Source organism: Acinonyx jubatus, chromosome A3, assembly GCF_027475565.1.
Source record: "Acinonyx jubatus isolate Ajub_Pintada_27869175 chromosome A3, VMU_Ajub_asm_v1.0, whole genome shotgun sequence".
NCBI classification, from domain to species: domain Eukaryota; kingdom Metazoa; phylum Chordata; class Mammalia; order Carnivora; family Felidae; genus Acinonyx; species Acinonyx jubatus.
Window position 1 is genome coordinate 111927041 of NC_069388.1, and position 27898 is coordinate 111954938.

General features: G+C 35.6%; 1 protein-coding gene across 13 annotated transcripts in view; it reads right to left on the reverse strand.

Annotated features, from left to right (window-relative positions):
- BIRC6 (baculoviral IAP repeat containing 6) overlaps positions 1-27898 on the reverse strand; it is a 221939-nt gene that overhangs the window by 77727 nt on the left and 116314 nt on the right. For all 13 annotated transcript variants that reach the window (XR_003412372.2, XM_027033515.2, XM_027033512.2 and 10 more), the window contains 15 exons: positions 26643-26753; positions 25261-25394; positions 22320-22447; positions 16673-17235; positions 15535-15710; positions 14471-14567; positions 14143-14337; positions 13298-13498; positions 11435-11714; positions 9305-9561; positions 8933-9041; positions 4740-4961; positions 2529-3312; positions 1272-1415; positions 446-575 (listed from right to left, as the gene is read on the reverse strand). Coding sequence is in view for 12 of the 13 variants with exons in the window: in XM_027033515.2 (XP_026889316.2) it covers positions 446-575; positions 1272-1415; positions 2529-3312; positions 4740-4961; positions 8933-9041; positions 9305-9561; positions 11435-11714; positions 13298-13498; positions 14143-14337; positions 14471-14567; positions 15535-15710; positions 16673-17235; positions 22320-22447; positions 25261-25394; positions 26643-26753 (3531 nt within the window). In the remaining variant the exon portion in view is untranslated. The remainder of the gene's footprint in view (positions 1-445; positions 576-1271; positions 1416-2528; positions 3313-4739; positions 4962-8932; positions 9042-9304; positions 9562-11434; positions 11715-13297; positions 13499-14142; positions 14338-14470; positions 14568-15534; positions 15711-16672; positions 17236-22319; positions 22448-25260; positions 25395-26642; positions 26754-27898) is intronic.

Here is a 27898-nt window from a genome sequence, read left to right on the forward strand (position 1 = left end):
CAAGTCTACCTACTTCATTTTCATCTTCTGACCATTCATTTCTTCCTGAGATCTAGTAAGTATTTATTATTTAGAATCCTGTTATCCAACCTAATAGCCTGCAAATCACCTATTACAAAAAAGCCCTACGGTTTATTGTGAAAAAATTCCATCAATGGCTTCCCAAGGCTTGTCAACATTTCCAACTGTCCATTCTGTCAATTCTCCACACAACACACACCACAGCAAAAGAACTATGGGTGCTAGAAGGCAGCGCACATACACTTTGTCTCCTTTATCAGCTTCTTTCTCATGCTTGAAAATGTAAAGACACACTGACCTTTCTATTCATGAAATGGCTGCTGAGTGAGTAGGTGCAGTAAAATAAAGTTACAAAACATAATAAAAATTTTATATAATGTAACATAAAGTTAAAGAAAAATTTTAATACTTAAATCTGACTTGCCTGACACTCTGTCAAGAACTTCTGATAATGTTGTTGAGACCGGCAAATGAAGTGTACGGAACTTATGGCCTGCTCCATACATTGGATGTTGGATGACATGGCTTGTAGCATTAATTCTACCTTTATACAGCTGAAAATTCAAAAGAAATCAAGAAGTGATTTTTTGGAAACATGTATCATTACAAAACAATTTCAAAAGTTTTTCTAAAAGAATAAAAAGTGTAAATATAAAGAGTATATTTTATATATTTTTGAAAGTATGGTACATTTGAAGGGTGCCTGGGTAGCTCAGTCAGTTAAGCATCCAACTTTGGCTCAGGTCATGATCTTGTGGTTTGTAGGTTTGAGCCCCACATCAGGCTCTGTGCTGACAGCTTGAAGCTTGGAGCCTGCGTTGAATTCTGTCTCCCTCTCTCTCCGTCCCTCCCCCACTCATGCTTTCTCTCTCTCTCTCTCTCTCTCTCTCTCCCTCTCCCTCCCTCCCTCAAAAAGCAGCATTAAAAAAAATTTTTTTTAATGTGGTACATTTGACATCTGATTTGTTGCTCAACTTTCGTATTAGCACCACTGTACCTAATAATCTGTCACTCTTTCCCCCAACCAAATTATACTTTTCATGGTAGTGTATAATTAGGCTATTTATCACACGAAGCGTTATCCAAAACAGACTTGTAAGTCCTATCATTAAGTATCAGGGTTGTTCTAGTTTCAGTTTGCTATTTTAGAAATTAGGATGTAGAGGTAACCGCAGATTCTGATATGAAATTATAAAATATCTTTATACACAGCTAATATTAAGATTTAATTTAACTGTGAAAATACTCACTGGACAGGGAGACTGAAGAAACATTGTCACTTTCTCATCCTCCAGCATCAATTGCAAAAACAATCTACGTATAAACCCTGAAATGTTCCCTGATGTTGGAAGGTTCCCTCTTTGAGGAGACGTTTGAAAAAGTTCACAGAGGACCTGGCAAGTAAAGAGATTTAAAAGTTAAGTGCACTATTTATCTGCAGCTGTGTTCTTTCAAGAAAAAAAAAAAGATTATCCCCAGAGAAAATTTCTGTGGATAAACTACTACTACAGGGTTTTCACATAAATACCTGGTGTAACCAACTTACTTTCAACTTGAGTCAATATCAATGTGCTTACAATGCAATAAAAATTATGAAAAAAGGGTATTAAAAATATCAAACAAAGCCTTAACAAGAAGCTGAGAGATGATAATTAAGCCAGAAAGCAGTAAGACACAAAAGTTTCAGGCTACCCAGAGGTACAAACCAGATTTTCAAATTCTCATATCCATGACCTTGGTTAAAATTGGTAATTTAGACATTTCCTTTAATTAGGCATATTAAGCAGATCAAGTTTGGCAATAATTAAATACTTCAGACACTCAAGTATCTTGCTATCCTTCTCAATAAAGTTAAATCATTCAGTATTTCTTGAAAATTATGTTAACTGTCTCTAGACAAAGGTCAAAACAGCTAGAAAGGAGCAGAATCTGGCAAAAATCAACTAGAATCGTCCTTATAATAATTCTAGCTTTCAAGATTTGTGTCCCCATGGACTTAAAACAATAAAATCATCTCTCATATTTTTAGTGAGATGTCAGGAGTCTCCTATCTGAAATCTACCCTAATGTCTGCTTCATTAGAAGCAAACTAAAAGTTATAGCAAGCCAGTTACAACAAAATACAATACTCCACAGCAGATGAGATGACACCTTCAAGTGGTCAATCATCTTTCAGCAGCCCGTATTGTTCTTCTGGTTTGTCCTCTTTATGGGGGGCAGGGGGAGATGAGTTTAAAAATAGGAATGTATGATCTATAGCTAGAATCGTTGTGAATTTGCCCATTATCTCATCAAAAGGAATATGTGACAGTTGAGAGGAAGAGGGAAGATATATCAAGACTTTATTTTAATTACAGTTTCAATTTAGATCTCTAAATGGACCGTATCCCAATCTTCATTATCACCTGTAATACATACCCCTTTCTCAACTAATTTCATTAGTGTTATTTAACATTGTATTAAAATAATAAGATGCCTAAAACTTAAGCCGGTATTTCTAATCTTACCTGGGCCATCAGTTTTTGATTATGAGGGTGGCATGAAATGCACTGCAGGAAGAATGCAACAGTGGCGTTCTCAATAGCTGTCCTCTGTTGAGTAGTCAATCCTGTTGGAGCAGCTGAAGAAAGAGAGGCCGGTCTTGCACTAGTCTGTTGTTGTGCACCTAAATTATGTCCTCCAGAAGCGGACCCAGAATGACACAATAAAAACAGAAGTGCTGTCCACAGTGGATTGACCTCAGACCCACCGAGCCAGTCTTTCATAACATGGCTACTGCCAACTTCTGTCAAAAACCTAAGAATGGGAGCAACCAGGTCTGCTGTGATAGGCATCTTATTACATTGTTGTGCAACATGATGCCGCCTGAGCTTGTCCTGGGAAGTATCTATTGACTGAGCAAGGCTTTCTGAGTAAGAAATGTGACTGAAGCAGAAACTAGCCAGACTCCTCACAAGAAGAGATGGCAAACCTGAGTCCAATAATTGTTTGATAGCTTCTGGAGACTGAGAAGAGGATGCAAGGGTTGCCAAATGTGATTCAGTTAGTGCAAGAGGCGCTTGTGCATTTTTAGAGTCATCTGTTAAGGATGAAGTAAGATCTTGCTTTTTGCTATCATCAGTCATGGACAGTCTGTGGTGACACTGCACTGGAGGAGGGGTAATCCCCATCCAGCCCATGAGCAAAGAAAAATAATTTGGGTGTATATGACACATTGAGCAAAGTAGACTGTCAACAGCTTTCTTCAAAACCATATTGCAGGGAAGAGACATGGACCAATTAAAAAGTAACCTAGGGGAATAAAAGACACCAGGTTAATATTATATATGTATCTTTAGAAAGACCTCATTTTTCCAATAGTAATATTAGAAATCAACGTACACTGTATAAAATCATGACATCTATAAAAGTATATGTTTTATTTGACATAGAATACTATAAGATTTCATGATGACTGCTTTGATATACATTATTTAGGTATTTAGGTAGATGAAATTAGATTAGACTTGTAAAATCAGTACAGAAAATCAAGAGATCTGATTTAAATGTATCTACCGCTCTATGTGTGACCTCAAAAAAGTTACATAAAGAAACACTGGAGTTGTTCCTGGGTGGCTCAGTCAGTTAAGTGTCCAACCCTTGATTTCAGCTCAGGCCATGATCTCATGGTTCCTGAGTTTCAGCCCAGCATCAGGCTCTGCATTGACAAGGTGGAATCTGCTTGGGATTCTCTCTCTCCCTCTGCCCCTCCACATTTGCGCAGTCTCTCAAAATAAATAAACTTAAAGAAAGAAAGAAACATTGAAAAATTACACAAAAGAGATGTTCAGATTGAATTTGATATGATTGATGGCTTAAAATTCACGTTTGCAAATCAAAAACTATTAGTAAGTTTCATTAATAAGTCGTGGGTTATGCCAATTGAGAAGACCAAATATGAAAATGACGGACTAAAAAGGACAAAAGGCCAGTCTTTTATTAGGTCATGGAACTCCTCAGAAATAAATACAATATTCTGTTATAGATTTAGCAATTACAGGCGCTAAGTTCAGCAAAGCCCTAAGTATGATAAAGAAATGTGGGTAAGTGGAAACTGCCAAAAGAACAATCCTATCAGATAACTAGAAAGTAGTAAAAACAACTAACAATAAAAACTCTCTAAAGTAGTAAGTCTTTCAAAATTTCCAATTATACTTTTACTCCTTAAATAGCTGTACATTAAGGATAAAAAAAAACAATCTGGGGGTGCCTGGGTGACTCAGTCGGTTAAGCGTCCCACTCTTGATTTCGGCTCAGGTCATGATCTCACAGTTGTGGGACTGGGCCCCGTGTTGGGCTCCATGCTGGGGATGGAACCTGCTTGAGATTTTCTCTCTTCCTTGTCCCTCCCCCGTTGGCATGTGCACAAGCCCAATAAAAAAGTCTGGTGGGTAAATTTGCAAAAAAGAATAAATACTATGACCTGTAGGAACACATACATTAAACACTCCAATTTTAGGTGGGAGAAAGCAAGCAATGACACTAATATTTCTTCTTAGTGGAGATAGATCTAATTAAATTTGTAAGCACCTAATTTCAAAATTATACATGATTCTATGTAACTACTACTTTCAAAGTATTATTATTATCCAAACAAGCATACAAAATACCATTTCATCATGTGAAAACCTGTAACAATCTGCTAACGGAAAAAAAAGGATTTCAAAAATCGTACTTACTCAAAGAGGTCTCGGTCCAGCAGCGCTGGTAAATCGTACTCTACAAGCAGTTCATAACTGTGCCACAGAATTGCTGCTACACAGTGCAAATGAGAAGGAGATGGCATGAGAAGACCATACTCTACTGTCGAGGAGTTAGGGCACATGTAGCTCATCCTGCCACTTCTCCTCATAGCAGCCACTCTTGCAGAATCACTGACCCATTTTAACAAGGCCTGAATTCTTAAAAGAAAATGAATTCAAATAACCAATTATACCACAGCTGACATTTAATATGGATAAATACCGCCATTTCAAGTAAGCACTGTATTTATTTATGAGAGTCATATACTAATGTTCTTGGTACTTTTAATCTAAACTAGGAAGGAAAAGGAACTTATGTAAGCAAAACTGACATAGTAGTTCTACTTCTCCAATAACCTTACTAATCTTAACTGATGAAAATGTTTGAAATAACATATGATAACATATAATTCTGCAAATAAACATTGGGTAATTTCTTAACTCACTTACCAAAAAATCCCTATAAATATCTGGACTTACAGGATACAAAACTTAACAAATTCATGGTCTCCTGTAAATTTTCTTTCATCTTATAACAAATCCACACAACCCAGAATAGTAATCTGGGGCTAATTCTTTATTGTGCAGAATCTCATGCAACACAGCATGTCTTACTCCCCTGGCCCCCAACCATTAAATACTACTAGCAGTCACCCACCCCCCTGCACTCTGACAACAGAATATAGCCCCAACGTAAGTACTTTTTCTCAAGTGTCACCCTACCCTTAATACCCTGGAGTTGGGGGAATACTGAGAACAACATTTAAAAAAAAATTTTTTTTAAGTTTCTTATTTATTTTGAGAGAGAGCATGAGCAGGGGAGAAGAAGAGAGAACAGAGAGAGAGAGAGAGAGAGAGAGAGAGAGAGAGAGAATGAATCTGGAGGAGGCTCTACAGAGTCACTGCAGGGGTCTGAACTCACAAAACTGTGAGATCGTGACCTAAGCTGAAATCAAGAGTCGGACACTTAACTGACTGAGCCACCCAGGCGCCCAGAGAATAACATCTTTTTTTTTTAATTTTTTTTTTAAACGTTTATTATTTTTGAGACAGAGCATGAATGGGGGAGGGGCAGAGAGAGGGGGAGACACAGAATCTGAAGCAGGCTCCAGGCTCTGAGCCATCAGCTCAGAGCCCGACGCAGGGCTCGAACTCACAGACCACGAGATGGTGACCTGAGCCGAAGTCGGACGCTCAAACAACTGAGCCACCCAGGCGCCCCATAGAATAACATCTTTTAAAGCAATATGGCTTTGGAGTTTATAAGATTCTTTGCTTCAGGTTACAAGAAATGGAGGTAGGAAGGTATATAATGCTACTTAAACCCCTTCTCTGCTCTGAACAAGACCCCTTATTTTACTGTTTTTTTAATATATATTTTTAAAGTTTTTATTTATTTATTTTGAGAGAGAGCGAGAGGGAGAGAGGGAGGGAAGGGCAGAGAGAGGGAGAGAGGGAGGGAAGGGCAGGTCCCGCACTGTGGGCACAAAGCGACGTGGAGCTCAAACTCACGAACCATGAGATCATGACCTGAGACGAAACCAAGAGTCAGATGCTTAACCAACTGAACCACCCAGTTGCCCCCGGACAAGACCCTTTAAATTTCATATGATAGGAAATAAATATAAATCAGAAAAAGAGAAAGCAGATGAGGTAATTGGGAAAGAGTAAGATTTTCTCAGTGTGCGGAAGCCAATAATTTTGTTATTATGTCAGTTCTAAAACATTTATGTTTTAAAAAGTATTATGCAGTGAGAACAATTTTATTTAGGGTAATTTTCCTATGACAAAAAAAAAAAACAAAGAACTATTAAAGAATTAAATAATTGTAAGCTATTTTAAGAAAGTTGTTCTAGAAAAATATTTAAAATTAATTTTTTATGGGGCGGCCTGGGTGGCTAAGTGCGTTAGGCGTCCGACTTCAGCTTAGGTGATGGTCTCACAGTTCGTGGGTTCAAGCCCTATGTCGGGCTCTATGCTAATAGCTCAGAGTCTGGAGCCTGCTTCAGATTGTGTCTCCTTCTCTCTCTCTCTGCCTTTCCCCTGCTCGCTCTCTGTCTCTCTCTCAAAATAAATAAGCATTAAAAAAATAAAATTAATTTTTTAATTCTTTTTTACCTCATTAGCCATTATAATTTGAATTTGGCACAATTTATTCTATCAAAAAATATTCCAGGGGTGCCTAAGTGGCTCAGTGAGTTTAGCATCCGACTTCAGCTCAGGTCATGATCTCACAGTATGTGGGTTCGAGCCCCACGTCAGGCTCTGTGCTGACAGCTCAGAGCCTGGAGGCTGCTTCCGATTGTGTCTCCCTCTCTCTGTGCCTCTCCCCCACTAACACTTTGTCTCTCTCTCAAAAAGAAACATTAAAAAAAATATTCCAAAAAATTCCAATCTATTTTTAAATATAATAATCATATTACTTATGTGAAGCAAAAAGCTTTATAGAAAAGAATTCAGCTTATTTAATATCTTGAAGTTACCATGCTGGAAATAAATTTACTTCATTAAATGCCATTTGAACATTCTTCATCGGAGAGTATGAAAGCAACTAACCTAAAATAAGTTAAAGCTTATTACATTATCAGTGATTAAAGTATCAAAATTTACTAGGCACCTGCCACACCTGACACTACCCCAAATCCCCAAGTCTGACCTATGTAAATTGTCCCTTGTGAGTGACAGTATTCTGTCTCCCCAATACAAGGCAAAAAGCTGGATTCAATAAACTTGGACACTCTAGTATCTAGCACAGTGCCACGCACACAGCAACTATTCAGTAAAAAGCAATAAAATGAGTAGGTACCCGCAAAATTAATGATTTGTTAATAACTTATAAACAAACTAACAAAATATCAAATGATTTTCTTGAATATTAACCAAAATATTAAAGGATAGCATTAACTCAGAAAATAGTGAAGATTAATTGTTTATGGAGTCACACATTCTATAAATGGTATTCTGGTATTGATATATGATATATATAAAACATGAGAATGACAAATCATCACCCAAAATTTGTCAACAAAAACGTGTCTCAAAAATACTTGGGAAGTTCTTCTCAATGTGGAGGTAGAAGACATCAAAGAAAAGGTACATTAGTAAAACCCATCCAAAATTACCTATACGTAAACCATCACTAAATATTTAGGTGAGATATTCAAATATTATTTACTTTGTATGACAACATTTCACCTTGCAGTAGGAAGGAGATAGAAGGTAGAGAGCTAATGAAAAGTTGTCAATGAATATTACAAATAATAAGTAATCAAAAAAAACATTACTTTTGTCAAAATAGGCTAGGTGCCTAATATGGACACAATATTCTAATATTCATACACAGTAGTAAATGCTACCTAAGATTGTATGATTTGACAGCACCACAACTTAACAAAGATCTCCTAACAACATGGTTCACATAAAAACATGTAATATTTTGGGGTGCCTGAGTGGCTCAGTCACTTAAACGTCTGGCTCTTGATTTCGATTCATGTCATGATCTCATCGTTTGTGCGACTGAGCCCGGCATTGGGCTCTGTGTTGACAGCGTGGAACCTGCTTAGGATTCTCTCTCTCCCTCTCTCTCTGCCCCTTCCTCACTTGTGCTCTCTCTTGAAGTAAATAAACATTTCAAAAACTGTAATATTTTATTCCATTCCATTTGTCAAAAGTAATACTGGTTATAATTCTATTTCCATTTAAATTTGCTTAAGATATGTCCAAATACATAAAAATTGATGTTTAATGTTCACAAAGTTTCTAGAAGTTATATCATGTAAAGCATACAGGTATATGTCCAATATAATCAACAGTCTTGACTTTTACGAAACAACCTAAGGAGAAAGTATTAGAAGTAACGCTCACTATCACATAACTGTGTGTAAGTGTGTCCTTAAATAATAAACAGTGATCTCACTGTCCGTGAGTTCAAGCCCTGCATCGGGCTCTGTGCTGACAGCATGGAGCCTGCTTGGGATTCTCTGTCTCCCTGTCTCTCTGTCTCACCCCCGTTCACTCTCTCTCTCTCTCTCTCTCTCTCTCTCAAAATAAATAAACATTAAAAAATTAATTAATTTTAAAAAAAGAAAAAAAGAAACAGAACAAAACAAAAAAACAAGATCAACATATACCTGTCTTTTGTTCCAGGATCCTGAGTTGTTCCAAGCTGGTAAAGAATATCTATTGTAGAATCGGAAGAGAGTCCATTCAGTCTTCCAAAAAGTAAAGGGCTGTTTAGATCTTGCAATAAAGAACCAAAAGATAGTTTGCTAAATAAGCAAATGGTATAGGAACATTTGCTCAATTTAATTTTAAATTGTTAATTAAAAATTACGCTTCCATAAATTACAGCAACAACAACAACAAAAAAACTCCAAGGACATTGAAGCCATAATGGAAATTAATTTCAGAAACAGATTTCATCACAAAGATTAAGTGATTAAGTAACTGTCACTGTTTTGCAGATAGGTAAAAATTAAAATATCAAAGCTAACGGTGGTCACCTGTAGGATCACTGCCTGATGCTGCACAGTTTCTCAGGAGAATGTCTATGAGCTTCAGGCCAATTCTCGTGGACTGCAGTCCTATCTTTACAAGCACAACCTCAATGTTGGGTGAGTGCATCCCACAGTATGGGGACATCAGTAAGGCAGCACAAGTCTGCAGCAGATTAGCAGTAGGTGCAGCCGCACTCGCCATCATTCCTTCCAGATCACTTATGTGAGTAAGGCAATGATGCAATAACCGTAACCAGCCGATACTGAAAAAGACAACACAAAGCAGCTTACGTGGTAAATTCAAGTGGCTCAGATTATTTCTGGGGTAAAACAAAACTGAAAAATCATCATGTTGTGTCTCATAAATAACACAAATCTTCATTTAAAAAATGCTAGAACATGAAGAAGGACTTAAACACAGTTAAGTTTCCTCCATAGTGTAACAAATAAAAATACTTAACCACTAACAGCATTTAGGAACTACTTGCCTTTTGTTCAACCAGTCAAAAAACGTTTTTGTATTTTTTTAAAATAGGCTCCACGTGCAATGTGGAGCTTGAATTCATGACCCTAAGATCAAGGATCACATGCTCTCCTGACTGAACCAGCCAGGTGCCCAGTCAGAAAATGTTTTTTTATATATACACATACATGTTTAAATATAAAACGCATAGGATTATAGCCTTGTGAAACTATAAAGTCTTGGCAGCTTGAGAATAAAAAAACCCAAATTTTCTTATCAGGCAAAACTTTCAATAGAAGCAGTGTATAACATTTTCAACTAACAAATTTTACCAGATAAATGTGAATTAAAGGACATATTCAGGTCCTTATTTGGTCAATTTGTATGGCTCAAATCTAACCTTTCCACTAACTGCCATTTAGGAATTATCATACAAGACTAGGTCTCTGTCTAGTCAGAGACTAGGTCAATTTGTATGGCTCAGATGTATCCTGGTGACAGGCATGTGGAAATTCATATATTAGACTCTGATCCAAAGAAAAGAAATCCATACCCACAGATACTACACATTGTACATACCTCAAGAATTAAACACACATAAATTTCAATTTTAACCAGCCTCCAAGTTCTGGTTCTAAAGAATCATTATCTCTATTACATCTAATAAAATTACAGCGCTGTATAAACTACCTATGGAACAAAGGACTTCCTAAGCCCTAAAACAGAAACCATAGAATAAATAATTTCATAAAAAGTTCAGAAAGCTTTTTTTAAGAATCAGACATAAGGGGTGCCTGGGTGGCTCAGCTGGTTGAGTATCTGACTTTAGCTTAGGTCATGATCTCACGGTTCATGGACTCAAGCCCCACATGAGCTCCCTGCTGTCAATGCGGAGTCTGCTTCAGATCCTCTGTCCCCATCTCTCTCTGCCCCTTCACTGCTCACACACGCTCGCACTCTCTCTCAAAAGTAAATAAAACATTGGGAATGCAAGCTGGTGCAGCCACTCTGGAAAACAGTATGGAGGTTCCTCAAAAAACTAAAAATAGAACTACCCTACGACCCAGCAATTGCACTACTAAGCATTTATCCAAGGGATACAGGTGTGCTGTTTCGAAATGACACATACACCCCAACATTTATAGCAGCACTATCAACAATAGCCAAAGTATGGAAGGAGCCCAAATGTCCATCAATCTATGAATGGATAAAGGTGTGGTGTATATATATACAATGGAGTATTACTCGGCAATCAAAATGAGTGAAATCTTGCCATTTGCAACTACATGGATGGAACTGGAGGGTGTTATGCTAAGTGAAATTAGAGAAAGAAAAAAATCACATGACTTCACTCCTATGAGGACTTTGTAAGAGACAAAACAGATGAACATAAGGGAAGGGAAATAAAAATAATATAAGAACAGGGAGGGGGACAAAACAGAAGAGACTCATAAATATGGAGAATAAACTGAGGGTTACTGGAGGGGTTGTGGGAGGGGGGATGGGCTAAATGCATAAGGGGTACTAAGGAATCTACTCTTGAAATCACTGTTGCACTATATGCTAACTAATTTGGATGTAAATTTAAAAAAATAAAAAATAATATTAAAAAGTAAAAATAAGTAAATAAAAAAATAAATCATTAAAAAAAAAGAATGAGAAATAAAACATACCTTGTTTTGGATACCTGATCTTCAGATGGAAGAAAGGGATTATTAACTGTTGCCGAAGAAGTGGTACCAAAAGCAGTGAGGCCCAGTAATTTAATTTGTGACAGGCCTAATGTGCTGGCATCTCGGGGGCGATGAAGTCTAAGGCAGACAGCAGAAGCTACTTCAGCTTTTACCAGCTGAATTTTTATGTAGGTGAGGCCGCTGGTGACGACAGGAGTGGACAAAGGGAGCATGTTTACCCCATCTGCACTCACTTCAACAGACACAGAGGACGGGCAGGCTGGAGGAAGAGAAGAGTGAAAACTTATTAAAGAAAATGTGAACTGGACTTCATGGTTTAGCAGAAATCCCAGTAAAAGAGCAGCTTTCAGTTATATTATGAACTTGCAAACAGATAATTTATATGCCACGTCATACTTTGTCACTGACTTTCACCAGGACTGATTTTGGAGCTATTTTCCAACATAAGATATGAGATCTACAATATAACAAAAATAGTATTTTAAAAATTGTAACATTCCCCTAAATAAAAATAACTGAAGATATGTAATCCACATTTACATAACTTGAGTCTCTGCAAGAAAAAAACTGCCAAATTGGCAATTACTCTATTATTTCTATTACTCAGAATTATCACCCACAATGTGGGACATTTGATTAATATGTTAACGGCTTAGGGTTGTAAGTAATTTGGAAAAGAATAATATACCAAAAACAAAGTGCTTTGGGGCACCTGGGTAGCTCAGTTGGTTAAGTTTAAGACTTCATCTCAGGTCATGATCTCACGGTTCGTGTGTTCAAGCCCCAGATGAGGCTCTGTGTTGACAGCTCAGAGCCTGGAGCCTGCTTCCGATTCTGTGTCTCCTTCCCTCTCTGACCCTCCCCCGCTCATACTCTGTCTCTCTCTCTCTCTCTCTCTCTCTAAAAATAAACAAACATTTAAAAATCACTATTTTTTTTTTTTATTATTAGAGCAAGAGCATGTGAATGGGGAGAGGGGCAGAGGGAGAGAATCCCAAGCAGGCTCTATCCTTGGCACAGAGCCCAACGTGGGGCTCAATCCCAGGACACTGGGATCACAACCCGATCCAAAATCAAGAGTTGGTTACTCAACCAACTGAGCCACCCAGGTGCCCCAAAATCACTATGCTTATACTGAAAGAATCTGGGATCAAAAATGCAAAATAGTATTTCAGATTCCTTTATGAATACTTGGCAGAGTTCTTTTTCCTCTTAATGTAAAACTTGTTTCCTAAAAACTCTTTTCAATTATTTACACCTTGCAGAGTGAAAACAAAATACATTCAACAAAAAAGCACCAAATGAATGATACTCAATATAGTACAAATTTAAAAAATCACACTCAAATATTAAAAATATTAAATATTACAGTCAAGTTATTAAAATAAAAAATTGTGTACATGTAATTATCTTACAATGGGGGGTGGGGAGGGAACAACACATAAATCCAAGCTAATTTCCCACTGCAGGACTGGCACTGAGGATGGGGCTAGAGAAAGTATGCCTGCTATCTACAGGTGTGTAAACTAACTCATTTCAAGTTAATGCTATAGCTTAATAAATTTGGGGAGAAAAGCAAGGAAAAATTATATATAACTGAAATAGGTTGGTTTGGATTTCATGAAACATTCCATTTGTTTAAGGGGAATAGCTATGTCAATTCATTTCATGGGAAATGATTTGGTGGTAATGTTGAATATTACACAAAAAAATTCAAAATTAAGCAATCTGGGAATCATACCTAAATGTATCACTGTTTACTAAATATTTTCTCTCATTTTTAAGTGTTCCTACATTACAGTTTATTTTCATACATGTTTCTTTACAAAAAATACTACTCACTCGCAAGAGATGCAAGGTGAGGCTGGATATGTATCTCTTTAAGAAGCACTGCTGCAGGAAGGTGAATGGTGAGGTCGCACCAAGCCTCCTCCGGCAGGAAGATGTAGGACCACGCAGCAGAGCGAGCCCTCCTGTGAGGAGGCGTGGCCTGTAAAAGCACCTCAGCTGGTTGGGCAGTTGGACTGCTAGATGTAATTGTACCTACAGAAGATATTATACAAATCACAAAAATTCTGTAAAAGAACCCAAATAAACCATCAAGAACTATCTAATCACTGAACCAGAAAAATTAGCTAAAATCATAAACATCTGATGCTACAAACATATTTATTAGTGTGTGTTTAACACGATTTGTCACAGTATTTACAAAATATCAAGACACCCAGTCAACCTGCAAGGTGATAAGTTCATTATTAATCGTTGCCTAATTTCTTTATATTCACACGTCAAATGAAAACTAAGGTAATAACAAATCTAGCACAATAAACTGGGAAAAGGAGTACCCACCTAAAATGGAAGCTTCTTAAAATAACTCAAAGTAAGATGGAACAAGTTCTTTAAACTGATTAACATTTATGGTGAAAACAGACACAAAAATCTGCTATTTCGTTTCACAAAAGGTGTTACTATTTAACTCGGAAATACAAACAAATGAGATCATTAAAATGGGAGCTATTAAAAACTTCCTTCTAACCAACAGACTGTTTCAAAAACCACTACCTTTAAAATCACTTGTTTGGTGATATGATCACATGATCAACTTACTTCAAGAACTATTTCTGCTTCATACCAGCTAATAAAATATGTAAGTTCATATCAATAAGATTTAGTAATTCTTTTCTTACCCAGGGGTGCAAAGTTATGGATCCCTTCTGCATTGTCAGGCTCAGAAGCTAGTATTCTTGTTTTCAAAGTGCTGTCAACAGCTTTATTGGGACCAGAATCAAGAAACTTCATAATAGTTGATACCATACTTCTTGCAGTGTTTACAATAGCCCTTGTACTAGTAACCATATTGTTGCAAATGAGCTGAACTCCACCTAATTTACAAAGAACACCAAATGAAAATAAGACAGTGTGACATTCAGTCACCTTTCACAGAAGACTACAAAAATGACAACATACACTGTCAAATGCGTACACTTAAATGACAATTTGTAGAATTTATCTTACCCATATCATGGAATGCTTTCAAGGCGTCACTGGTATCCAATACTCTCAAAATAAACCACAGTAATGGTTCAGATAACTGGCAAGTAGCGAGAGAGCCCTAAAGAAAACCACATGTGTACTGTGACTTTATAACAGTGATTATTAACTTCCTGTAATTAGGACAATTAACATATTAACTGTAATATTCTTTTATAGTTAAGTATTCTAAAATTATACCCTTAATCTACATCACAAATTCAACATATCTGCCAAAAGACCTAAGAAATCTTACTGAATCAACAAGAAGTATAGCTTTTTTTCTGAACTGAGAGTATTTTTTAAATTAAGCATCTGTCTTTATCTAGTATTATCATTTTCGACCTTAATGTGCATTGATTTTGTTTTCCATTAGACACTAATTTCATTTAAAAACTGATTCTTCTCAAATATCTTTCCATTAATGGAGAAATATGTGCATATATATATGCAATGACAATTTAAGAAAATGGTGATTTACACTGACATACAAAATACTCCTTAAGAAAGTACATTTTAAAACCTGCATTTGAAAAAATGCAGTAAATGGACTAGAAGTTAAAAGCATCACACTGGTTCCTACAATTTCATTTTATAAGAAGGAAAATCAAAAAGCAGTAATATTCAAACCGATTTTTCTTTTAAAATTACCCAAATCCTTTTTGGCTGAAAGAAAACTAAACAAACATGCATCATAGCCTGAAAAAATAGTCGCATTAAACTTTTGTATGTAACATCTACAGAGAGCATTTTGGTATTCCACTATGCTATTTCTAGGGAAAAGAAAACTTCTTCTTGAGATAACAGGAAAACAACCTAAAATTTAAGATTATGTTTAATGTTGTATTCTTAGATCACTGTGGTGATTTTTCACAACATGGACTCAAAAAACTACATTCAAACTTTATTTAATAGTCTATAGGTCTTTACTTGATGCTGCTGCTCTTTTTCCAATATATGAATCCTCTGTCTTTGTCCTATAAATACTTCTCTGTCCCCATTGCCAGAAACTATTTAAATTACTGAAATAGTTGCCAGATTGAACTTACTTGTCTGCCCATATATCCACAGGCCATGTAAGTTAAAATTGGCTGCAGCATCATGTGGACTGTAGAAGCTTTTTTACTGAGGGTTGTCAGTATGGTAAACAATCCATCCCCAACTGATATAGCATCTAACCCACCATGAAAGTTCTCATGTTTGGTAAGATGCAATCCACTTGCCCCTAGTTTAAATAAAAAGATTACACATTTTTAAAATACAGTATATACTTAAAAACCAGTAATAATTAAAATAGAAAAGTCATTTGTCCTGAAACCACTGAAGGATGGGTATATAACAGCTACATATATGTATATAAACACATGTGTGTATACATATATGAGAGATTGGGATATTCATCATAGCATTCAGTAAAGCATGTTTTTGTCCATCTTCTTACATGAGATACCTCTATTGTTGGTAACAATAAAAAGAAGTTGCTCTGTTATATGACTGAGGAATATCATCTTACATACCAGCCATATACCAAGAAGAAAGGAAATGGAGAGAAAAATAAGTGGTATTGTTACATAACTATGCTTCAACACATCGAATTAAAAAAAAGATAGGATGGTTGTTTCCCATACACAAAGAAAGAAAAAACAGAATGGAATCAATGGGATTAATTTTGTCACAGTTTATAGAAGTACAATATATCAGCTTTCAAACAGGTAGAAAAGTTAAGCAACAATACAGAAATTTTACACTGATGTATGTGTCATAGAAACTGTTCCACTTTGGATACAATTTTACACCTCACATTTTTTAAAAAGTGGGAATCAATAAGGTTCCCTAATATAAAATTTGATATGAAATTCTTCATCTTTAACACATCAGAGATGTGTGATTATAAAGTATGGTGCCTGACCAGTGAGACTGATCTTTTTCTTAATATAACAAATTACAAGTTATTTGATTAGCATATTATGGTATTTAAAAATTCACACTTAAAATTCTTCATCATTTCTATTTCACTTATTGATAGAAGGAAGCCACTCTCTAGAAGTTTCCACTTACAGCTTGCTAAGAAGTTTGCAATGAAGTAGCCTTACACTATAAAGTAATAAAAAATCAATTTATATGTTGCTAAAACAAAGAGATACAATACCAAAAACAAGCATAAGATTAAACATTCTCAATACGTACCAATTATCATCGCCATGGCACTGCTATTACACAGGCCCAGAGCAGACAAAATCTGGCTCATAATCTGTTGGTTGGCTAACACTAAGTCAGCAACATATGCAGGTGATCCTTGAACACTACTATTGCTTCCATTACCATCTTTGCCTCCGGAGACTTTTTCCTCATCTGAAACACTGTCTGTAGTATTGGTGGTCACAGAAACTCTTGCACTGTATTCTCTATTGCCCGAAAGAGGCAGCTGTACTAGAATGTTAACCAGTTTTAACAAATCAAACATGAGTTGATCTCTTGTCATTTCGCCACAAACTGCTTTTGCATCGCCTGGACGAATAAGGTTGGCAAAGAGTCCCCCAAAGCATGCTCGAGCACCCACCGAGCTATCTGATCCACTTCGAGACATCACTTTGTCTGAGCAAGTGATATAGTGGTGCACTAAAAAGGTGACAGACTCTATTACAGCAGAAATAGTACTAACTGAAACAACTTCAAAGTTCTGCTCCAGGGTAAATTCTAAGAGCTTTACTTGGGCATCAAGAGGACCTTGGCCTGTCTGGAAAGCACCCCTGCAGAAAAAGAGATATGATTAAAAATTAATCCATCTTAAATTTTTTAAAAAGTAACCACCACAATACAAGAGAGCTAACACAGTAATTAAACTCTTGGTTTTCACTGTTTCATTTTGTACCAAATGGTTTCCATTCTTCCTGAGTCATTCTAACTGTCTTCCATTTGACACAAAATCAAAAATGACTTCCCTTCCAATAGAAAACTAAAGGAGAAGTAATCAAACAGGTGGTTTTGAAGCTACGGACTAAAATATTTGAGTATCACATGGAATAAGCTCTGGTTTTTCATATCCTCAAATGGTGCTATTTTAAACATTTTCTACTAATTATGATTTTCAAAACTTGAAATTCAGTCAACTAATTCTTACACATCAAAGTTAAATGCTCAAGTTCTGCTTATGCCTAAGATATAAAAATCTGGAGAAAATACTGCCCCCAAATTAACGAGAAAAAGTAAAACTAACTATAAAGTCACATAAACCCATTACAGAGCTGGAAATCCAGGAAAGATAGGCACCTCCAACGAGACAGAATAAGAGCTTGACTTTCCTATGGCAGAACTTGAGAACAGACACTGGAAACATACAAATGAGTAAGAATTCAGCTAATATATTTAACAAACGGCTAAATTCTGGTGTATGCAACGGTGATAACACAGAATCTTTGACGTTCAAACCCATTCACAGACACCCAACCTTACAAACCCCCTACGGCACACTTTGCCCATGTATCTATTCCATTTAGCTGTTCCTGAGTTATATACATTATAACAAATCAGTAAATGTTAAGCGTTTTACCTGGGTTCTATGTGTCATTTTTACAAACTACCAAAACTGAGGAGTGTGCTGTGAGAACCCGTGAATTTGTACCCAGATCTGACAGAAGTGCGGCAACTTGCAACTGCGTGCTCCGAAGTGAGGGCAATGTTATGGTACTGAGTAGCTAAACCTGTGAGTCTGTCACTAACTTTGGATAGTGTTAGAATAGGATTGAGGTGTAGGACAAAGCTTCATGTCAGTTTTCTGAAAGTACCAAAAATAATGATAAACTTCTAGCCAGAATGACATAAATAAATAACAATTACCAATATCAGAAACGAAAACAGGAATCGAACTACAGCCCATCAACATTGAGGATAATAAGGAAATAATACAAATAATTCGACAACATAGATGAAATGAACAAATTCCGTCAAGATGCAAACTGCCAAATCTCACTCAAGAAGAAACAGAAAACCTGAATCATCTTTCACTATAAAATAAATTGAAAACGTTTTCTCCAAGAAAACTCCAGACTCAGCATGCCTCAGTGGTGAGTACTGTCGAATATTTAAGTAATCAATTTTACACAACTCCTTTCAAAAACAGAAAAGGGATCGTTTGTTTTATGAGTCCAGCATTAACTTGTATAAAAAACAGCCACTTTTCATAAAAACCAGACATTGTAAGAAAAATGCAAACATTCCTCATAAAGATAGATTCAAAAATCAACAAAATGTTAACTAATTTAATTTAAGCAAGACATGAAAAGGATAATATATCATGACCAAGTGAGCAGTGAGTCTATGCTGGGAACACACAGTGATCAACACTTTTTTAAAAAAAATCAATGTAATTCACCATATTTACAGACTACACAGGAAACAACATGATAATTTCAAAAGATATAGAGAAAGCATTCCACAAAATCCAAGGGTAACACATGATTTTTTTAACTCTTACCAAATTAGGAACACAAAAAACCTCAAATTGCTATCAGACATCTACAAAGGAAGCTATAGCTAGTAACATTTCTACTTGTGAAAGACTACCAATAACAGTAAAAAAAAAAACAAAGATGGCCAATTTCATCATTTCAACTGATCATACTGAAGGTACTTAACCAGGGCATTGGGAGAGGGGAAAGGGAAGGACAGGGCAGGGGCTGCGGATTAAGACATACACACTGGAAAGGAAGGAAATAAGGCTGTTTTTGCTCAGTGACTACATGACTGGGTACAAAAAAAAAAAAATCCAAAGAGGCTATGTAACTCTTCCTAAATTGATCTGTAGACTAATGCATTCTCAATCAAAATCCAGCAGGGTTTTGTTTTATTTCAGGTAGTATAGACGAGAATCAATAAACTTATTCTAAAATTTATGTGGAAAAGCAAAGGAACCAGAATAGCCAAAACAATTCTGAAAAAAGAACAAAGTTGGAAAACCAGCACTACCAGATTTCAAGAAACTGTGGAGGGACCAAGGCAATACAGTATTAGAAAAGTATAGATGCAAACGTCACTTCTACAGAAGAGAGTCCAGATAGTGCAAAACGTGTACAGTCAATGGATTCTGAAAAGCAAAGAAAATTCAATGAAAAAAGCAGAGCCTGTACAACAAATGACAGAGGAACAAATGGACATCCACAGGCAAAAACAAACAAAAACAAAAAACAAAGAAACTGTGACCCAAATGCAACATAAATGTAAAAACTAAATTTCTAGAAGAAAACATAGCAGATCATGTGTAGGACCATGGTTTAGGCAAGGATTTTTTCTTTTTTTTAGGACATAAAAATAATATATAAAGGAAAAACTTGACAAGACTTCATGAAAATAGAAAACTTATTTTCTGAAGGATACTGTTAAGAAAATGAAAATATCATTCACAGGCCAATAGAAAGTAATCTGCAAAAACACCCAATAAAATTGAATGCCTTCTTTATATTAAGACTCTGTATTTCTTCCTGGTCATAAAATTAATTTACCTAAGAGCTCCCAGCTAACTTATCAGGATACTAGAGACTTTCTTGAAAACACAGAAAACAAACAAAACATAAACCAAGACATTCTTGGCCCAGAACTTTATGCATTGGATTAAAGAAAATTACACTAGAAAATTCACAGGGTGTGTGTAGAGCAGAAGGGGTTGGCTGAAAAAAGAAGAGAAGCTGAAAAAAAGAAATTGCTGATCAGTTTTGGAGGCATGCAAATATCTCCACTTTGAAAAAAAAATAGTATGTAACTAAACTAAAATCAAGATGAATGTTTCTGTAGGAAACGTAAGAGCAAATATATTACAGTCTCATAGGAAAACCTTTACTGCACTACAACTTTATATGAACAGTAGTATACTACTGTTGGAGGTCTCATACACAATTTAAAAAAAAAGCCTAGTTAAAAAAAAAAAAAAGTAAATATATGGTGACTGATTTTTGCTTGTCAACTGCTTTTATTTACATCACACAAAACTATCATGCCCAGGTTTTCCAAATATTGTACATGTATTTATATCGTAACATCATGTCCTTAGTTTCGTGAATCTACTCTTTACCTTTATCTTTCACTGTGTATATACAACAAATAATTAAAACTACACATATTATTAGTTTTTATTATTTTTTTAAATGTTTGTTTATTTTGAGAGACAGAGAGAGAGAGAGAGAGACAGAGAACGAGCAGGAGAGGGGCAGAGGGAGGGACAGAGAGAATCCCAAGCAGGCTCCAACCCAGTGAAGAGCCCAACATGGGGCTTGATCTCATGAAGTACGAGATTATGACCTGAGCCAAGATTAAGTGTCAGACACTTAACTGACTAAGCCACCCAGGTGCCCCAGAAAGTAATGTTGGATTTTTGAAATGTCTTACAGTATGAAGAAAATGATACATTCATATGATATATATTAGGATATTTAACCATTCATGCATTTTAAGAATAAACTCATGGGAATGCAAGCTAGTGCAGCCACTCTGGAAAACAGTATGGAGGTTCCTCAAAAAACTAAAAATAGAACTATCCTACCACCCAGCAATTGCACTACTAGGCATTTATCCACGAGATACAGGTGTGCTGTTTCGAAGGGACACGTGCACCCCCATGTTTATAGCAGCACTATCAACAACAGCCAAAGTATGGAAAGAGACCAAATGTCCATCGATGGATGAATGGATAAAGAAGATGTGGTATATATACACAATGGAGTTATTGCTCGGCAATCAAAAAGAAGGAAATCTTGCCATTTGCCACGACGTGGATGGAACTGGAGGATGTTATGCTAAGTGAAATTAGTCAGTCAGAGAAAGACAAAAATCATATGACTTCACTCATATGAGAACTTCAAGAGACAAAACAGATGAACATAAGGGAAGGGAAACAAAAATAATATAAAAACAGGGAGGGGGACAAAACAGAAGACACTCTTAAATATGGAGAACAAACTGAAAGTTACTGGAGGGATGGTGGGAGGGGGGATGGGCTAAATGGGTAAGAGGCACTAAGGAATCTACTCCTGAAATCATTGTTGCACTATATGCTAACTAATTTGGATGTAAATTTTAAAAAATTAAAAATAAAATTTAAAAAAAGAAAGAAAGAAAAGGGAAATTTGGACACAAAGACATAGGAGAAGAAGTGCCATATGAAGGCGGAGGCAGAGATTGGAATGATGCGTCTACAAGTCTAGGACCACTGAGAATTTCTGGCAACCAATGGAAGCTAGGAAAAGGCAAAGAAGAATTCTCCCCTAGAGCCTCCAGAGGAGAGTATGGCCTGCAAACACATTGATTGCATTCTTTTAGCCTCAAAAACTGATAATAAATTTCTATTGTTTTAAGCCAAAAGTAAAAAAAAAAAGAATAAACCCACCATGGTCACAATTTACTCTTTTAATGTATTGCCCAATACTGATAATAAATTTATTTAGGATTTCTCAAGGAGACTGGTGTGTAATTTTCTTTTGTAAGCTATCTTTCTCAGGTTTTCTTACATATTCGTTTGAAATAAAATCTTTGGTAGCTTTAATATTCTATCTGTATTCTAGAAAAATTTTAACAGCTTCAAATAAATTTCACTTATCTATGAAAACATTAAAAGCAAGCAGAGATTTAACACACTGTGTTTCTTTCATAGAGTTCAAGAATCTAGAGAGCCAGAATGGAATGGAATGAAAAGTCAGGAGAGAAATGGATAAATCCTTCCCCCTTAATCCCTACTCTACTGTTGATCTGTTCCCACATTAACCCCCAAAAAATGGTAAAGCAAAGTTTATTTAGAGGATTACTTATTACTTCTACATCAAGAATACATGCATACATTGAAATTTACCTTTCTGTAGAAAGTATATGAATTAGCTTGAGCAAAAATTCACTGAATATCTGAGGACATGTTGAAGAAAGATGCACTTGTAATCGGGTAAGAAATTCTTGCATAGCTTGTGTAGCAGTTGGACCAACCTGAAGAGAAATTAATGCCATTGAAAACTTTTTACTGATACCATTTATAGAATTATTCATTTAAAAAGCATCAAGCATTAAGTCAAGCACTATACTCTTTGAACTTTTCATATGAAGAACGAAATATTAACAGTGATAGCAAGAAACCAACTTGCTTAGGTTTTGATATATTTATTTTAAACTTAAAATTATAAATCCTTTTTTTTAACGTTTATTTTTGAGATAGAAAGACAGAAACCACGCATGCATGAGTGGGAGAGAGGGAGGACAAAGGATCTGAAGTGGGATCTGCACACACAGCAGCAAGCCTGACGCAGGGCTCGAGCTCACGAACCATGAGATCATGACCTAAACCTAAGTTGCACTCTCGACTGACTGAGCCACCCAGGTGCCTCCAAAACCATAAATTCTAGTATCAATAATTTTAGCATTATGGTTTAGAACTTACAGTAGGTTTATGTAACTCAAGACAGAAAAAAATTCATCTGAATTACACAAGAAATATACCCACAATGATTCACAAAAGTACAAAGAACTTTTGCACTGATTTTCACCAACCACCTTACTAAATACCTATTTCACAGAAGCACTCAAAGAGGTTAAGTGATCCACAACTGGTCATGCTTCTAATGACTAGCAGAGCAAATACGAAAGTGGATGAAAAAACCAAAATCACAAAGACTCCAAAGGTACAAACCTGTACCAATTAATAAAAAAATGCTTTCCCAAACATTGTATCTTGTCAATGAAAGAAATGATAATGAAAAACATACTAAGTAACCTGAGGTATGTTTTGGAATGTTTTTTAATACTTCTCCATACAATCTTATTCAATCTCAATTTGTTATGATCACAAAAACCTTGAGGAGTTTTGGTAAAACAAAATGCAATGTAATGCTTCAAACTGTTTTAAAGTTAGATAAACTTAATTTCTAATACTAAGCACCTAAGTCACAGCATTCTTAACCAAAACTAAGATCTTGGAGGAAAGCTTGATCTTTAATAACTTATTCTGCCTTTAAAAAAAAAAAAAAACACAGGAAGAAAAACCCCTACTTAATACAATGGTATGCCCTCCAATACCTCGCTCTACCACCACCAAGTTCTGTAATTGTGGGCAATGCAGATACTGCATTTCTTCATATATGTAAAATAATGAAGTTAGAATCAATGATCCCAGGAATCTTCACATTCCCAATTCATAAATCTCTATGTACAATAATCACTTGAAAATATGCCTCTGCTCCCACCAAAACTCTGGCCCAATCTAAATATAATAGTTTTTTCTCCCTTGTTTTCATGCTTGTCTTGCTTGTTTCACTGTGTTCTACAAAACTTAAGTATGTACAGTACGAGAGTACTGACTAAACGTACCCAACAGAACTTAAAATCCAAGAAGGCAGAGAACTTGGTCTTGGTAACTACTTATAATCCCTAGTACCTAGAACAATACCTGGACCTAGCACACAGAAGCCTCGTAAAAACTTACTGAACAGGGGCACCTGGGTGGCTCTGTTGGTTAAGAGCCTGACTCTTGATTTCAGCTCAGGTCATCATCTTACAGCTTGTGAGTTCAAGCCCCACATCAGGCTCTGTGCTGACAGTATGGAGCCTGCCTAGGATTCTCTCCTTCCCTCTCTCTCTGCCTCTACCCCACTCATGCTATCTCTCTAAAAAATAAATAAACATTTTTAAAAACTTACTGAATAAATGAAACACTAGAAAGGATGATATTATTACAGATTACACAACTAAATGAGATTTTGTCTAATGGCAAATCCAGAGAAAAATTTATAAATTTAAAAGATGATAATGTTGCATAGCCTCCACTAAAAAGATGCTATGAAAACTAAATTTATATCTTATATAAAAAGAAATATAATAGGGGCGACTGGGTGTCTCAGTTAAGTGTCCAATTTGTGGTTTTGGCTCAGGTCATGATCTCACGGTCATTGAGATTGAGCCCCACATCGGGCTCTGCACTGAGCATGGAGCCTGCTTGAGAGTCTCTCTGCCACGCCCCTGCTCATGCTCTCTTTAAAAAAAAAAAAAAAGAAGTATAATGATGTAGGAATATTTTAAAAAGCAATATATTATAACAAGAAATTACACTGATATAAAGGAAGTTTATAATGAGACTAAAATTGTTTATAAGCCCTGAGCAATACAACTTGCTATTTTTTTAAATAACATTTAATATTATAAAAAGGTTGTTAGGTGGATTATCAATATTAGTAGTTGAGATCATTAAACATGGTACATTAGTTTTAAACAACTTTTTAAATTCCTGCGGTGCCTGGGTGGCTCAGTTAGTTAAGCATCTGACTTCGGCTCAGGTCATGATCTCATGGTTCATGAGCTTCCACTTCTCTCTCTCTCTGCCCCTTGTGGGATTCTCTCTCTCTCTCTCCCTCTCTCTATAACCCTCCTTCAGTTGTGCCCTCTCTCACTCAAAAACAAAAACAAAACAAAACTTTTTTAATTCCAAGATTTCTTAAATGTTTCCATGACTTTCAGGTAAGTATTTTTTCAGGATGTTTCTTAAATTAGCCCAAAATTAATGCCAAAAATACACATCTGCTTATAAATCCAGTAAAAATTCAAGTGAAAATTTACTACCTGCTTGTGCTTCAGTTTCAGTATAACTATTATTATATACCATTCAAAACATTTTATTACACTGAAATATAAGACAATATCATTTAATACCTAAGCAATGAAAATTTTATTAGTTACATTAAGTTTTTCTTTACAAATATAATATATTTATTGAACTGTCTGGGTCTATCACTAGTTTTGAAAAGACACCGTACCTGTGGACTGTGTTGATTTGTTCCATGTGGACTGGTGCCAGAAAGAAATTTCACTAATACATGAATCAGGTTTGGATCTGAAACCAGCAGATGAGCAGTACTCTCCTGAGTTCCAATGGCATTGCTTGAACCAGCTGTAAAACATTTTTTAAAAATGCTCTTAACAAATGGACCCTGAAAGAATGGAAATGCGGTATCTCAAATGTCTTTTAGTTTCAAGGAAAACTCACATATTCCTGGGAGTTAGTTTATTAAAAGGGTCTGAAACTCTACTGCATTGACTGTGTTGGGCTCATTCTGTATTTTCATCTATCATGGATCTCCTCTGGCCTCTCTCCTAATCTGACTATAAAAAATAGCTGGTTTAAAGTGCATCTTATTTAGTATATAGTCAAGTGGAAAAGAAATTGGAAAAGAAATAAATAAATGCTTACTGACCTTTTGGTGAGCCTATTCTTGGTAATTATTCCCCTCTTTCAGAAATAGGGACCTACTTTTCGGATAAATCTCAGATAAATCTATGCAAACACTATTCATTTTTGCAAGTCAGTACCACAAAGGTTGTATAATGTTCAAAGGTATACAGGTAACACACCAGTTTTCTGAATTGACTAAAACATCCTTTGAGCTAATATCTTCAATATGAGACAGTGATACTTTTGATGCCATATTTGGAAAGTATATTTGAAATGAAAAAAAGGAATAGCACTTTGATGCGAAACAATGATTTAAACTGATATATTTATCAATGTGACAGAGCTTTCTATTTAGTGAAATTAACCCCACAAAGAATGGGGATGAAATTTACCCACCTCGTCATAACCTAGAGAGAATGAGGATTTCAATTCACAAATGGTGAGTCCTTGTTTTCTAGTCTGAACTTTCATCCCTATCTCAACAACAATCTCCAGAATGTCAGATTAAATCCAGACTTAAATGTGAAAAGTAAAACCAATATGCACTACAGAAGATAACATAGAAGGGATCTAGATGTGGAAACAAAAACCTAGCAATCTAATCATATATGCTCAGGATTATAATAATAAATAAATCACTTTTAAGCGCAAAGATCCTTTAAAAAGAATAACAAACATAAAACAGTAAATATTTGTACTCTAAAAGCAACCAGTTTTGTTTTAATAAGTAGTAAGGTTTTAGAAAGTAAAACTATGATTTGAACTTGTGATGGCAAATGAGAGTAAATTGTCAAAGTAAAGAGGCACAAAGCCTAAGATACTTAAGAATAAATTCAAAAGAGGCACAGTCAAAGAAGGAACATAATCTTCACAACTCTATCACTTCTTACAAAAATCTTGAGAATCTGATACTAAGGATAAAAAAGTAAGTGTGAGAGATTTAAAGGAATAAATCTCTAAACTTACGATTCAGCTGCATATTTGTCATGAGAGTTAGACTATGAAGCACAAGGCACCATGTCCGGAGAAGAGTGTTGGGATACCAAGCTAACACGGTGAGAAAGCTAGTTATGGACGCTATACAGAAAAGAGAAGGGGAGGACATTTTTAATTAACGATAACCACGTTTATTAAGAATTAAAAATGAAACAGATAAATTTAAAATACGACACTATTTCTTTACATCAATTCACTACCTAGTGGCCTCAAAACATACAAATGAAAAGAGTTCCCCGTTAAATATCACTAAAGAATTAAGAAATAAAATAATGTTTTAAGGCTAAGTTTAAAGCTCTGCCCACAATCCATAAAATAACATGTTATCACTATAAACATGCTGTCCTTCTCAAACTACAGGCACTTCTACTGCAATACAGCTTTACTAAAACTCTTCACATGCTATAAGACCTAAAGCTGAAAATAACAGGGGACACTGGAAAAACAGGGATGGGGTAAAACCTCTGAAAACCAATACAACTTCACAACAAAAACCACAACAAAAATTAGGTCACTTGCAAGGTTAAGTGGGAAGCACTTAATGGCAGCTGGAGAAGCCAAAGAAATTATTCAAATGCACAAACATAATTCAGTGCCCACACTGTGCTCTTAAAACACCCTTGAAAAATGGCTGATTCCAGATTTCAGGCCAAAATATAAACAGACTGAAATATTTACCACACTTTAAAAGCTAACAAAAACCCAGTCATGTATTTAAAACAAAAGAAAGGAGCACCGAACTGGCCACAAATGGCAAAATTTTAGCATCAATATCCATAACAATTTTAATAGAAAAATATTTTTAAATCCCTGAACTTACACAGATATTTATTAAAGAAACTAAATAGTCATTTTAAAAATTAAGGAAGTTCTGGCATTTTCCTTGCCTCTATTATACAAACTGTACCAACAGAGGGTGAGAGAATAGCCTATGAAAGAAAATTTCTCTTTATGTAAGTATTTCAACTAAAATGAAAAAGTGACAGAAATAGACTATCCTCATTTTGAAACCTCTAATGAATTATTAATGGCATTCAGCATCAGTGTGTTAATAATGTAAAAATAGAGGCTACCTTTGAAATTTCCTTTTAAAAAAATACTAAGCTCCAGGTCTAACTACCATTTATAGGAAATAGAGAGGACAGCATGAAGATACAATCACGAAAAATCAGGAACCCAGGAATCCTGAAAAACAATCAAACTTCTTTGACAAATGACTTTATTAA